This window comes from Xenopus laevis, chromosome 8L, assembly GCF_017654675.1.
Source record: "Xenopus laevis strain J_2021 chromosome 8L, Xenopus_laevis_v10.1, whole genome shotgun sequence".
Lineage (NCBI taxonomy): Eukaryota > Metazoa > Chordata > Amphibia > Anura > Pipidae > Xenopus > Xenopus laevis.
The window spans coordinates 42,003,964-42,018,500 of NC_054385.1; the positions used below are offsets into that span (position 1 = coordinate 42,003,964).

At 39.6% G+C, this 14,537-nt stretch overlaps 1 protein-coding gene across 4 annotated transcripts in view; it reads right to left on the bottom strand.

Annotated features, from left to right (window-relative positions):
- Positions 1–7,174: 7,174 nt before the first annotated feature.
- The window catches only part of LOC108698393 (synaptotagmin-like protein 2), a 60,884-nt gene continuing 53,521 nt past the window's right edge, over positions 7,175–14,537 (bottom strand). For all 4 annotated transcript variants that reach the window (XM_041572734.1, XM_018229829.2, XM_041572733.1 and 1 more), the window contains exons 13-17: positions 14,365–14,526; positions 13,520–13,598; positions 12,925–13,024; positions 11,289–11,494; positions 7,175–8,836 (exon numbers count right to left, since the gene is read on the bottom strand). In XM_041572734.1, coding sequence (XP_041428668.1) covers positions 8,691–8,836; positions 11,289–11,494; positions 12,925–13,024; positions 13,520–13,598; positions 14,365–14,526 — 693 coding nt within the window. In that variant the 3' untranslated portion in view covers positions 7,175–8,690. The remainder of the gene's footprint in view (positions 8,837–11,288; positions 11,495–12,924; positions 13,025–13,519; positions 13,599–14,364; positions 14,527–14,537) is intronic.

The window sequence follows — 14,537 nt, forward strand, 5'->3', positions numbered from 1 at the left end:
TTTACCTATTGTGCATTTGCAATTCTTTCTTCTGCAAACAATGCATGAATAGAGTGGAGCCTGTTATATCTACTAAAATGCACCAGGTGGCAGCTTATAAAAATCATGGGAAGATGTAGATCTGAGCCTGCCAGTAATCGCCTGCATTATACACAGATACGTCAGTGAGAAATAGGAAGAGAGCAGGTCGGCTGTGATAATAAAAATCAAGACCTGCAACAGTGACCTCTCATCATGACAGGGAAACTGCATTGTAATTACAAAAAAAATGGCTACAGAGAACATGGTGAGAAAATTAATTATTCAGAAAAAAATATCAATAAATATATATTACAACAAAAAGTTTATAATTTCACAATAAAAATATGTTTTTTATGTTTAGAGTCTTTCAACACCCTTTAAAGTGGACCTGTCACCTACACATAAAAAGTGGCATAATGAAAGTCCATAGCAAATTAAAGATGAAACAATTTTTTTTTTCATTCGAACATCCATACCTGTTATAGTGGTGTTTAAATATCTGAGCTGTCAATCAAATATTATCTTCCCCGCCTCTATGCCCGAGGAATAGAGGTGGGGCATTCAATTACTTCCACTTTCCATTCAGCACTTCGTACATGTCACTGCACTTCTCACATTTCCCCTTCCCTCCTCAGGCTCTATAGTGATCTAGGGCACTGCACATGGACATTACGTTCCCCATTTTAGTGTATACACAAGATTTTGGGGTGATACACAATTTATCTTAATAACAGTGTCCACAACATGGCTCCTACCTTCTTGCTGTGATTGGGTAATTCCAACAAAACAAAATGTAAATAATAAATATAGTATAAGTCAAGTTTATTTTACTTAACTAACATGATAAAAATTATTTGGAATTATTTCTTAGGGGTGACAGGTCCCCTTTAAGTCACAAATAGCATAAAATCTTAAATCTGATACAGTTTATTGTTAAACAGCTACAGCATAAACTTGTATATTTGGAAATACTAATACAAGGGAGATTCTCAAGCATGAGGATTTGCTGTTGTTCTGTTATTACCTTCTTGTTACACTTGGCAGAGTGCTTGCCCACAACATACAAGGCAATCCATACGTGGTGATTCTGGGCCCAAGATGGAGGCCAAATGCTCCTAATCACCCTCTATTTCCCTCTCTCAGAATCACATAAAGGTGTCTTGTTCTGGAGATTCTAGCCTGAACATCTGCCGGTGTGCAATGCACTACAGTGGGCAAATTGTGCAAATTACTGGAACCAATTTAAATTAGTTCAAACATTTTTGTACACCTTTATAAACATGTCCCTAAGAATAATACATAAGACATATTTCCAACAATTCTAAAGAATAAAAAAACCACAGTGCTACTCTTATCTGTGTGTGTTTATGTATGTCTGTGGGTGGGGGGGGGGAGTTAACACAGAGATCTTGGCTTCTCACAACAGCACAAAATGTAGCAATAATTTTCATTTTGTTTACTCCCCTTTGACAAACTAACCATAATGACACTGTTTACTTCCCCTTGAAATGTAATGATATACTGAAATAGCTACCTAATCTTTACTTCCCCTTGAAATTTAATGAAATAAAAGGCGCCTGCTAGGCAAAAATATTATCCTCAACCAAAGGTGCAAGCTAATAAAGCCCGCACTCCAGTTGGGGGTAACAGTATTTTGCCACCTGCAATGGGAGGGAGCTCCTGGTAGGGGTGGCCATGCTGGGGCGTATGCATGCACATAATTAGCGAATGCTGCAACTTGCTCATGATGACATCAGAAGCATATTATGTGCATGCACTAAGTGCGACATGGCCGCTCGCACTGGGAGCTCCCTCCCAGTACGAATGTCCTAGTACTGGCAATTTAAAAAAAAAAAACTACTGTTACCCCCTATATAAGCCTGCACCTTTGGTTGGGGATAATTTTTTTTTTACTTTCCCTTGAAATGTAATGATATACTGTGATAGTAATGTAATCTTAACCAGGCATTTTAAAGGAGAACCAAACCCCCAAACTAATGAAAACCCCTACCCTCCATAGTCCCCCCATCCCTGTTCCCCCCCACACGTGTTAATACCTGTAAATGCCCCTAAGTCTTTAATTACATCTCAATGCAGAATCAGCGGGCGCAATCTTCACCACTTCGGGAGTCTTCAGTAAATAAGCGGTGCATCTTCGCATGCACAGTTGTAGCAATTTTCCGGTCCCAAACAACCACGCATGCGCCCACAGCCAAGGAAAATGCAGAAGGGACCCGAAGATTCCCGAAGAGGTGAAGATGGCATCCGTGAGCTCCGCTGCGCTGACTCTGCATCGAGGGGTAATCAAAGACTAAGGGCTCTTACCGACGAGAGTTTTTACCTGCGCTCCCCTGTGTTCCGGTTTCATGCATTCAGCCGCAGGGGAGCGCAGGAGTAGACGCACGGAAATTACATGCGTCTGTGTGATTACAGCAAAATTGAAAAGAATTCAGTGCGTCTACTCCTGCGCTCCCCTGCGGCTAAATGCATGAAACCGCAACGCAGGGGAGCGCAGGTAAAAACTCGCATCTGTAAGAGCCCTTAGGGGCATTACAGTTATTAACACCTGTGCAGGGAAGAACAGGGAGGGGGACTATGTAGGGTAGGGGTTTTCATAAGTTCTCCTTTAAGGAGTTCTCCTTTAAGTTCTCCTTTAACCTTCAACAGATGTATCTCTACAATGGAGATTGTAAATTAAAAAAAAAAACATTGGTGAAGCTGGATAGTTGTAAGGGCTCTTACTGACGAGCGGTTGTAGCTGCGCTCCCCTGCGTTGCGGTTTCATGCATTTAGCCGCAGGGGAGCGCAGGAGTAGACGCACTGAATTCTTTTCAATTTTGCTGTACTCACACAGACGCATGCGTCTACTCCTGCGCAGAAAAACGGAACGCAGGGGAGCACAGCTACAACCGCTCGTCAGTAAGAGCCCTTAGGCTCTTTATGATTGGCACATAGAATGGCCAACAGCTGCTGGTCACTGACGAGCCCGGAGAGGGAACCCAATTTTGAGTGACATACACACTGGTCAGTCAGAGAGAAGGGGAAGTGATGTCATGCTGTGGGCAGTGTGTTGGGGAAACAATGAGATGCTGTGGAGAGCAAACAACAAAAAATATACTGAAGCCATTTAAATGCCAAAAACATGTGACAGAGCACACTTTTACGATTTATAATTTGCTTTTAAACAATATATAGAAGCTTTTTTTACATACAAGTGGTAAGGTAATCCTTGAGGTACTGGTAGGCACTTCTTGTTTTCTTGATTAATACGTATGTAATCTGTTATTTAACTCTTTACATTCAGCACTGGTTATTTTAATTACCCTACGACTCATGACTTTGCATGCAAATAATTGCAATTAGTACAACAATTTGACCAAATACATTGACTGATTAATCAGCATTGACACGTATAATTTGGTGTGGCTATAAATTAGTTAACCTAGGTGAGAGTAATATAGGTCTGTATAGGTGTGTATAATGATAGATATGCACTGGGATTTTTTTCACCTAAAGCAGCTCTGGGAGGGGAGTCGCCGACCCTGTAAACTGTTCTAAATTGATACATTTAGTTAATATATTTCTTATTTGTCTCTGGGTTTCATTACAGGCAGCTGTTAGAACTTATACAATAGTTGCTAATACTTCAGAAATGCTGCTGAGAAATGTATCCACTAAATGTTGCAAAATTGTAACACCTGAATTACTGAGCTGCCAGACTGAAACACCACAGACAGAAACATTCAATCTTAAACTTGGATATTGGAAAAACAGCAAAAAATAAATAATGGACAGTAATTGAAAAAAGTCTTTATTTCTATAAAACTATAAAAAAATTTTTTAAAGATGACCAATTGAAAAGTTGCTTGGAATTGGCCATTCCATACCATACTAAAAGTTAACTTAAACATGAACCACCCCTTTAAAGGTGAACCATCACTTTAAATATTACGCAGGGGTTGTATGTTAATCAAATAAATATTTTGAACCCTGTTCAAGTATGAATGTAACATTATGTACTATTAAGTGGTCACATCAGGGTTAATATCAATCCAGGGAGGCCATATTAAGTGCCATTATGCTTGGGGGGGGGGGGCAAGTGCAAGGCCTCTCTGACAGTCACGTGTACAACCTAAGGCAATAAGTTAGTTGTCCATTGCAGTGTGAGGCGCAGGCTTTGTGGTATTGATTATTTACAGACAGAACCATGGCAAAATATGAATGTGGTTAGCAGTTCTGGGTTTTAAAATAAACCCTGGCATTTCAAGAAGAAAGAGACCCAAACAATCCCTCACCAGCCGACGAAATAGTCACTTACTATGGCATCTTGCGGCAGCCTCTCTGGCATTTGCCAGAACCCACAGATTTCACTAATCATAATATTCACAAAAGATAAAGCCAATCAGGGAACATCAGGTGTAAAATCTGGGAAAAGCACCCCACGGAAATGCATTATAAATTGGTTGGACCACAAAAAAAATGGTGTCTGTATTAATACATCTTAATACAATTTATTTTGCAAATGTTACTCTTGGTTAGCCAGAATTTTTTGTTTTAGTCCCACAGAGCATTGTGGGTACCAGTAGGTAGTACATGTTTCTAGAGGAATATATGTGTAGGTTACTGCTGCAGTATGCTTTGTGATTTTTGGGTGCATATATGTATTTCTAAGCTACAAACACTCCTGTAGGTATTGCTGGGAGAGGATAACTCCATTGCGGATAGTGATGAGCAAAATCTGTCCTGTTTTGGCAAAACATTTGCAAGACTTTGGGAAACACATTGAAGTCAATGGGGGCTTATTTATAAACACTGTGCAAATTTGCACCTGGGCAGTAACCCATGGCAACCAATCAGAAAATTGCTTTCAGCGTTCAACCTACAGCTGGCTAAAAAAAAAGGTGAATCACTGTCTGGTCGCTATGGGTTACTGCCCAGTGTTTATAAATGAGGCTCAATGTGTTTAGCCATGTCTGGAGAAAAATGCTAAGGTGTCATTATTCATTTGTTTAACTGTATTTCACTCTTGGGCTTTTTAAGGATAATTTTTGCCATTGCAATACCCAGGTATGTTACTGGTCACTATATTGCTCTGCTGAAGGATTGTCAAATTATTTCCATTAGAAATTTCCATTTCCAAATTATTTCCATTAGAAATATCATATCAAATTCAAAAGGGAAACATATGGTTACTTTGCACATGCTAGGGGTGCAAAAGAATGCATTGAAGGGCTGCATCTGGTCTATGGCGCTTCAGTTGGACATACCTGCTTTACTATATGGGGAAAATGTGCAGAATACTACTCTTGATGAAGAGAGAAACCACAGCAGAACCCTTTAGGTAATGATTTTTATATGGAGCTGACGTATGCTCCACCGCTAAAAGAAAAGTAATGAGACAAAGATCATATTCCACACGTCTCTGGGACTTCATACAGACACTCTGTTAAAGCAATCGTACAAGAAAATAAACTGAACTTTAGTAGTCAATGAAAAGCATTTACACTTGCCCTTTATTTCATTCAATTTACATAGATTAGTATCAGGAATTATTTACATTCTTGAGTGTACAGCACTTGGTTTGGCAATGTTTGACATTATCATGATGAGCGGGAGATGTGAGACCCCCAAAACGTTAGGCATGTTTCAGGTTTTATAATCAAGTGTTCCCAATAATATACTAAGGTGCAGATTTATCAAGGGTCGAATTTGAAAAACGTCGAAATTCAAATTAAAAAAAAAACAACCGAAAGGTTTTTTTGGGTCCATTTTCGATCGAATAGGTCCATTTTAGATTGAATTAGAATTGTACGAACTGAAGTAATATCGCATTCGAAACGAAAAAAAATTGACTCCAAATAGGTACAAGGAGGTCTCACATAGGCTAAAACAGCAATTCAGCAGGTTTTAGATGGCGAATGGTCGAATTCGAATTTTTAAAGAGACAGAACATGATTCTTCAATGATTACTCAGCCAGTCCAGTTGTTTTAGATTTACATACACTAGATAGTTCATGATAAAAAAAAATATCAAATTTGAATCTAATTTTTGGACTCTTCCCTAGTTGAAGAACACAAAAATTAGCTTGAAATTAGATTTTTTTTTTATTCAAATTTTCACTTTCGATCTTTGATAAATCTGCCCCTAAGCGTAGAAGTAACATTACATTCAGCTGTATTATCTGCTAACTGGCAAGTGTACATCTTACCTATTTTTTAACACAGATCAGCAAAATGAATGCATTTTTAGCCAAAATGAAACATATGCTAATAAGAGAATTTTTCAAGAGAAAGGATGAAACTCTAGCATGGAAACATGGTAGTGATAAAAATAAGGAAGTGGTCTTAAAGCACAGAAAGTTGTTTTATGATGCTTCACATCACACCTACTGTATATGCAAACCCTTAAAGGGAAAATATACCTCCTTTTTGGCATGAGCTCAGTCAGTTCTAGAACAGTTCTATAATTGAATTTCTAAAAATATATTTAGTTTACGCAGACATACCAGATTCCACAGATGAAAACCATGGTAGTATCTCTGTGTGGCAGAGACCATTTCCTCACCACCCACCCCTTAGGCTCACATATTGATCCAACGCCTTCCTCACCATGTTCCATTGTAAAGTGATGGCTTCCTGGACTTGACGTCCCTTTTCCTTAGTGCCTGCTTTTCTTAGTAGGTTGTGTACTGATTCTCTGGAAAGCAGAGGGGCTTCCAGTAATCCATCACTTCACAATTGAACATGGTAAGAAAAGGACGTGTGTCACTCTGTGAGCCTAAGGAAAGGTGAGGTAAGCCCAACTGAATGAGTTTATGTCAAAAGTAATGCACTTTCACCTTAAGACACCTCTGGTGATCTGTTGTAATTGTGACTGGTAAACATGTGCATATACTTATGAAGGAGGCTGGAATACTTCTGAACTCAGCAGCATGTACCTGTCTAAACATCAGCCACTGGATACCAACATGGTCAAAAATACCAATTTTCCATGAGCAGGTTGTAAAGAAATTATTTATCTTTATGCTTTTGATTGCTTGTATCCCAAGCACAGGATAAAAAAGGTCATATTTATCAAGTGCAAAATATATATTCAGTGGTATCATGTGATACAATTTTTTTTCATCCAAAATAATTAGCATTTTCAGGAATATTTAGAACTACAATAGCATTTATTTGCATACAAGTTGCAAAAACCTCACACTGTCAAACTAACTGACACGATCAACAATTTTATTGAACTAATAACTAGCAGGTAGCACACTCTACAGTCACAGGGGGCCCGGTAAGGACCTGTGAATGCATTCTAGTCACCCCAGCTTTGGCTGCTTGCGACCTGTGATCCCCCTTACAGACCCCTCTCCATCTTTTACATCTAGCACTGGAGTGGGGTGAGCTGGGGGCCAAATGGTAAGAGTGGTGGGAAGGTGCAGGTGGGGTCTAGGGCTGGAAATTATGCCATTGGCTCTGAAAGTTGTTAATTTCACAGAATTATTACTGCTCACAATACAGCTACAGCAGAACCCCCATTTTATGTTTTCAGGGGACCAGGAAAAAATTGTATAAAATCCAGGAAAATGTAAAATCATAATATTATGCATAATTTATAGGTGGGACCAAAAAACAACAATGTAAAATGAGGGAAAACTTAAAATCAGGGGATGTAAAAGTTTAACTGTATTCCCTTCATGCCTTTAGTAATTTCCTCTGATATACAGAATTTAGGAAATCTGCAGATAAAAAAAGGGAAAGTGTAGATATCCTACAACTCTGCATATTGTGGTCTGTCAGCTTCATATCTAGAGCTGCTATGGGTAACCTTTATCCCTACTATTGTGGTTCAAACCTAATTCCAGTCATTTTCAGTCACTAAAGTTCTGCTAACTGTAGGCTGGAAATAGCAGATTGCAATAATCTAGAACTTTTTACATGTAGTGCAGCCAATATTTCTCATACTGAATGTTCAAGTGCAGCATTTTATCATAATTATGACATCATACATACAAATCTATGGAGGGGGGGGGGCAAAAAAACAATGAAGGGCCACATCATTGTGGGCTTCAGGTTGGACAGCACTGGCCTAGAATAATATATAACCTTATTTTGTTATTTCCCCCAATATTATTTTTCCCCATGATCAAATGGCTAAAGACTGGCCTTGAGAGAGCAAACTTTGTGCACTTCTAAAAATAAGACCTTTTCGCAGTCTTCAACAGGCATGGAATGTATCAGGATTAAAATATATATCAACAGATCCTCTCTGTTCTTTAACTTCCTTGGGAAAAAATAATTTTTTATTTACTTAAGTTGTCTCATCTACAGAAGGTTTTAAAGTCCAGTTCCTTTTCCCAAATTAGTAATTTCAATTGCTCACAAGTCTTTTGCTGAGATTTCAAGGCAATCACCTGTAGCAAAAATTCCAAGGGAGCGTCCTAGCATGTGAAGTTATTGAGTTCCAAAGCTTTGGCATCAGAAGCATCATATTCCCTGCCATGCAAAATAGACGCAGGTTCATTCATAGACCCTGATCTGTACCAGGCAGTGGAAATATGCATAGCCTTATCCTTTAAATGTTCAGAACGTCAGAATGTAGAGTAAAAAATACACAGTACATTGCTTTGAAATTCAAGGTATAGCAGTTCTGGGGTTTTAGGTCTTATACAACAGACTCATTTGAATTTTCGTTTCCCAGCGAGAGACCTCAAGGGAAGTGATCCTTCAATCCACTCATTCGGGGTTGACATCATTTCCTGCCAGAAGGCCACTTCTTCCTGGGTGGAGTCCATCCAATCCACAGCTATTCCATAACTGAAACCTAAAAGAGCATTTAAAAAATAAATACATGCTAGGAATTATCAAACCAGCCTCTATACTGTCCCTGCGGGGGCGGGAGTTGGATGTATAATTTCCCCCAAGAACATATCCAAGTATCCAATTTTCAGTTAAAGGAAAAGTTCAGTGTAAAAATAAAAACTGGGTAAATAGATGGGCTGTGCAAAATAAAAAGTGTTTCTGATATTGTTAGTAAGCCAAAACTGTAATGTATAAAGGCTGGAGTGACTGGATGTCAACAAAACAGAACAGTTGCTTTTCAGCTCTCTTACTCTGCGTTAGTCAGCAACTTTAAGGGGGGCCACATGGGACATAACTGTTCAGTGAGTTTGCAATTGATCCCCAGCATTCAGCTCAAATTCAAAAGCAACCATTATGACCCATGTGCCCCCTTAACTCACTGATTGGTTACTGCCTGGTAACCAATCAGTGGAAACCAAGAGAGCTGCAAAGATTAGACATCCAGTCACTCCAGCCTTTATACATTACATTTTTGGCTAATTAACTATATTGAAAACATTTTTTTATTTTGCACAGCCTATCTATTTACCCAGTTTTTTTTTTACACTGAACAATTCCTTTAAAACTAAAGGTTTGTCAGAGGCATCAACAAGTCTATCTAAAGAGACAATGGGGGTCATTTATAAACACTGGGCAAGTATGCACCTGGGCAGTTACCCATAGCAACCAAACAGTGATTAGCTTGTTTTCAGCCAGCTGCAGGTTGAACAGTGAAAGCAAACATCTCATTGGTTGCCATGGGTACTGGCCAGGTACGAAATTGTTCAGTGTTTCTAAATGACACCCTATATGAATGTGATGCAGTGGGGAACCAGGGAGCAGAAAGAATTTAGATTGGTTAGTAATTTAGCAGGCTTACGTATATAACTTTGTGTAACAAAAGCTCACCCTGGTGGTCTAGTGGGAGGACGGCAGGGAAGCCTGCCGCCCCCTCGGCGGGGACGCCTGCCGCAAGCTGTATCCTCTTCCTGAAAAGCTGCGGTACTAAGGGCGCATGCGATGCACCTCTGCTTTCTTTATTGGCGCATGCACGCTGGCGTGCTTACAGCAGTGCAAAATGGCGCAAAATTCAAATGTTTAAAAGGCACAATTGGGCTTGTGATCATTGCCCGTTATAGGAGTTAGTTCCTGGTGCTTTCTGAGCTTTTGCTAAACCTGTTTTGAACCTGTTTGATTCCTGTTGTGACCCCTGCCTGGCTTTTGACTATTCTGACCTCTGGATCCTGACCCTTGCCTGAATACCGACTACCTCTTCTGCTTAACCCTCTGATTGACTTCCTGGTTTGACCCTTGCCTGCCTGACTACATTTATTCTCTGCCTGCCTCGACCCGACCTGACTACTCTATTGCCTAACGTCTTGTACCGCGACCTTCGGCCTAAAAGACTCTAGCTAACAGTCATGCCCCTCTGCCTATCCAGAACCTCTAGCCTTGCACCTCTCGTTTAAGTCCTGGTGGCATCCAAGTAGCTGAGGGCTCCTCCCGAGGCCAAAGGCGGTCACACTACAGGTGAAGGACGAGCCGAGACCAGGGTGCTTGGCATTTGTTCTGGTGTTGGGTGCCGACCGTGACACTTTGTTTTTATTCTTTTGAAGGTTTTATCGGATCCATGTAATAAAAGTCTGAATTATATCTAATAATCCATAGCAACCAACCACAGGTTTTCTGTCAAACAGGTGACCAGTAAGTGGTATTATCTGATTGTTTGCTATGTTTTGATAGATCTGGATTTATATTACAGAACCCCATATAAACTCATGCTGCATTTGTAAAGGTTGCTTGCGTCGGCTTGATTCAGCTTTTATTTGCTGCAACACAGTGGTGGAGGGGAGGGTATAAAGCTGAGAAAACATTTTTTTACCCAAACTCTGCACATTTGCAGTTTTCACTAGACCAATATTCTTGCCAAGGCTGTAAGGATATATATATATTCATTTTCCTGCTCTAGAGGCTCAGTTGGCAAAGGCCATGAGAGTTATTTTGCTTTCTCTGGGTCAGTGATGGGAGGCGGTGGAATGTTGCACCTTGATTGACAGATATATTTTTTTCAGCCCAGATGTACTATATAGTTATTGTGGCCATAAATATTTGGGCATCCATGTGTAGCATTTGGTGGGGAAATGTAAAAAAATGTTATGAGTACTGGGTATAGTCAGTGACAGGCTTAGAGTTACAGTATCGCAACTGTCACTTATGTGTCTAAATGTGAATTATCTATAGACTGGTTGTTAAAACAATATTAAAATTCACCAAGAATTAAAAAAAAAAAAATATGTGGCATAAAGAACCCTTTTCAATTTTTAAACGTAAATGTTACTCAACATATGGTTTTTCCAAGACAACATTAAGGGTTTTTCCCTTTAGCAGTCTGTGGATAAAATCAATGCTTAATGATAATAACACATATGGGTTACCTGTGCCAAGACCAAGTCTGATTCCTCCAAGGAAATGATTGCTGAGCTTCTCATGGTCCCAAACAGTCAGCTCAACACATGCGTCCCTCAGATCTTCAGTGTGGAAGCCATCGTACACAATTGTGTGGTTAAAGACTGGGTTGGAATCCTTCTTTATTACCCTTGTCTTCTGGTAACTCTTTTTACTGGTGTCAGGCAGTACGTAGCTGCAGGTGAAATAATTAGGCCCATATGTATGTTATTTACCATTCTAAATATATTATGCACAAGACTTGTAAATAGTCTTATATTTCTATAAATGCACACAGGGACATATTACAGGTATGTCACTCGATCCAGACTGATCATTTGGTTGTAGTTTGTGATTTCTTTTTTTTGCCTGGCTATAGTTTATATAAAGGGATACTGCCATGGCAATGCACATTAGTTAATGCAGACTTCTGCACAGAAATCCATTTTTCAACAGAGCAGACCGATTTTTTTATATTTAATTTTGAAATCTGACATGGAGCTAGACATATTGTCAGTTTCCCAGCTGCCCCCAGTCATGTAACTTGTGCTCTGATAAACTTCAGTCACTCTTTAGGGTAGGGACACACTGGGCGATTTGGGGAGATTTAGTCGCCTGGCGACTAATCGCAGCGACTTTTCTCCCCGAATGCCTCCACTCACTCTGCGCCTGGATAAAATGAAAAATCGCCTGCGCTAATCACACACGGCGATTCGTTTTCCGAAGTCGCCCGAAGTTGCCTCACGAGGAAACTTCGGGCGACTTCGGAAAACGAATCGCCGCATGTGATTAGCGCAGGTGGTTTTTCATTTTAGCCAGGCGCAGAGCGAGGGGAAGCATTCGGGGAAGATTGGTCGTGGAAAGTCGCGGCGATTAGTCGCCAGGCGACTAAATCTCCCCAAATCGCCCAGTGTGTCCCAGCCCTTTTACTACTGCACTGCAAGTTGGAGTGATATCACCCCCTCTCCCCACCAGCAGCCTAAAAACAGAACAATAGGAAGGTAACAAGATAACAGCTCCCTGGTAGATATAAGAATAACACTCCCACTAATAACATGTCCCACTGCAATTTTTTTAGTTAAATTGAGTAGGAGAAACAATAGCCTGTCTGAAAGCAGTTCCATCATAAAGTGCTGGCTCTTTCTGAAAGCACATGACAAAATGACCTGAGATGGCTGCCTACACACCAATATTACAACTATAAAAATAAATGCTTGTTGGGTTAGGAATGAAATTTTACATGGCAGAGTGAATTGTTTGCAGTGTAAAAAGTGTCATTTAGAAATAACTACATAATAAACTGCACCATAAAAACTATGACAGAATCCCTTTAATGTCCTTCCAAGACAATATAATAGGTCTCATTTACTAAGGGATGCAAAGTGCAAAAAACATGAGCTTTCCCTGTGACTGTCAGCATTGTATACTGGAGGGCAGGAAGGACAAAGCATTGGGGCATCCATTGAGACAGCACAGTAAAATGAAAACAAAGCTTGACAGCTACAGCTCTTACACTCAGAACAGTGACATCAATAATCCAAAGGGAATAATACATATTTCAGTTATTTTTTTTTAGATTTCAGAAATCATATTCTACAGTATATATCTTCATTCCAGACTACTAACCATTTAACAAATGAGTCCACTCCAGAAGGACGCAGCTGCGGTAAATCTTTGGTGTCCTTTACCCAGATATGTACCTCCCCTGAGGTGGGATGTTTTGGACCTTAAGCCAAAAGAGAGAGATCAGAAAAACATGGCAGTGAAGCAATGACCGAGATACATGGTCTACTCTCACTAATGGTCTAGAAATAGAAACCTAGCAGTTGATATAATAAATGTATAACAAAATGATTGTATTTTGCCCTAAACTTCCAAGCTTCTATTAAAACTGACAAATACATCTGAATAACATGAATTACAGACTCCAAATACTCCAAGAAAGTGCTTAGAGATTATAGCAACTCCTGCTGTGTTTAAAAGATTTCCCATTAAATCAAACCACAGAAAGTGCAGATATGAATCTCTTCTCTACTGGGTGTTACAGCAAAATCATTTCAGGGATATGCAGAAATTCCAAATATAAAAGGAAACTGCACATAAATTAACTTCTCACCAGTTCCTCTACACCCCCCCCCCCCCGCATATAGAAGTGGTTTCTTCCCCTACTATTCCACCCTTGCTTATTACATAGTCAAATAACATTATAACTGTATCTTACCAAGACTTCCTGGAGGAATGTATTTAATGGACAAGTTCATAACACCTAAGTGATCCACACCGTTCATGGCAGAGACACTCTAAAAAAAAAAGAAAAGTTACATTATATCATTCTGTTTTGTTTCATTTAATTTAGAATAGTCGACTACAAACTGCAAAAAGAAACACCTGTTTATAACTAGGTGTAATAATTTGGATCTCGTGCACTCTAAATGAATGGGTCCCACTTAATCATGCATCCAGAATCGGCAGTAACAGAGTGGTTTCATATTGCCCCATGAAATCTTCTAAATCTAGTGCCTATCAATATAATCAGCAATAAAGACATACCCCCCCCCCAAAATAAAATGGATTGTAAAGGGTCAGGTTGGTCCTATTGGGGAGTTAAGTGAGCAGAGGGAGTTCAGGCTAAAGTCACTTAGGGGTTATTTATCAAGTCCAAAATATATCTCAATATTTTCTGCTACAAACTCCGATCAAATCCGCTTGGGTTTTTTACGCTTATTTAGTTAGAACTGAGGGCAAAATAAGTTCTGTAGCCCTTTGCATTATGGATTTTAAAATAAAACACAGTGTCTTTTTTGTGTACCCTATGACAAGCCTTTAATGTTTCCTCATAAATTTGCTGTAGAAAATTGTCATTAACTATTTTCATAGATATCAATGGGAGGGACAAAGCCCTGAGATTAAACAGTCCTTTAATAGGAGCTGACATTACAATATAGATCTGCTTAAGTATATATACAACCAAGGGAAGGTTCTCAAGCATTGGGTGCTCATGACAAAGCAAATTGTCTGTGTTACAAGAGCCCTAATTTATAGGTACAGACATTGTGTAACACATACCCTTGGTTTCAGAGGGTACCAGTTTGCCTTTGTGTTACTCCAGTCCCAGCAGGTGAGGTCAACCTCCATTTCTCCAAGAAAGCTGTTCCTGCCAAGCGGGTCATTGTGCCACACAGAAAGATTCAATTTCTGGATCAGCAAAACCATTTTGTCTATTTTGTACTGAAAAAAAT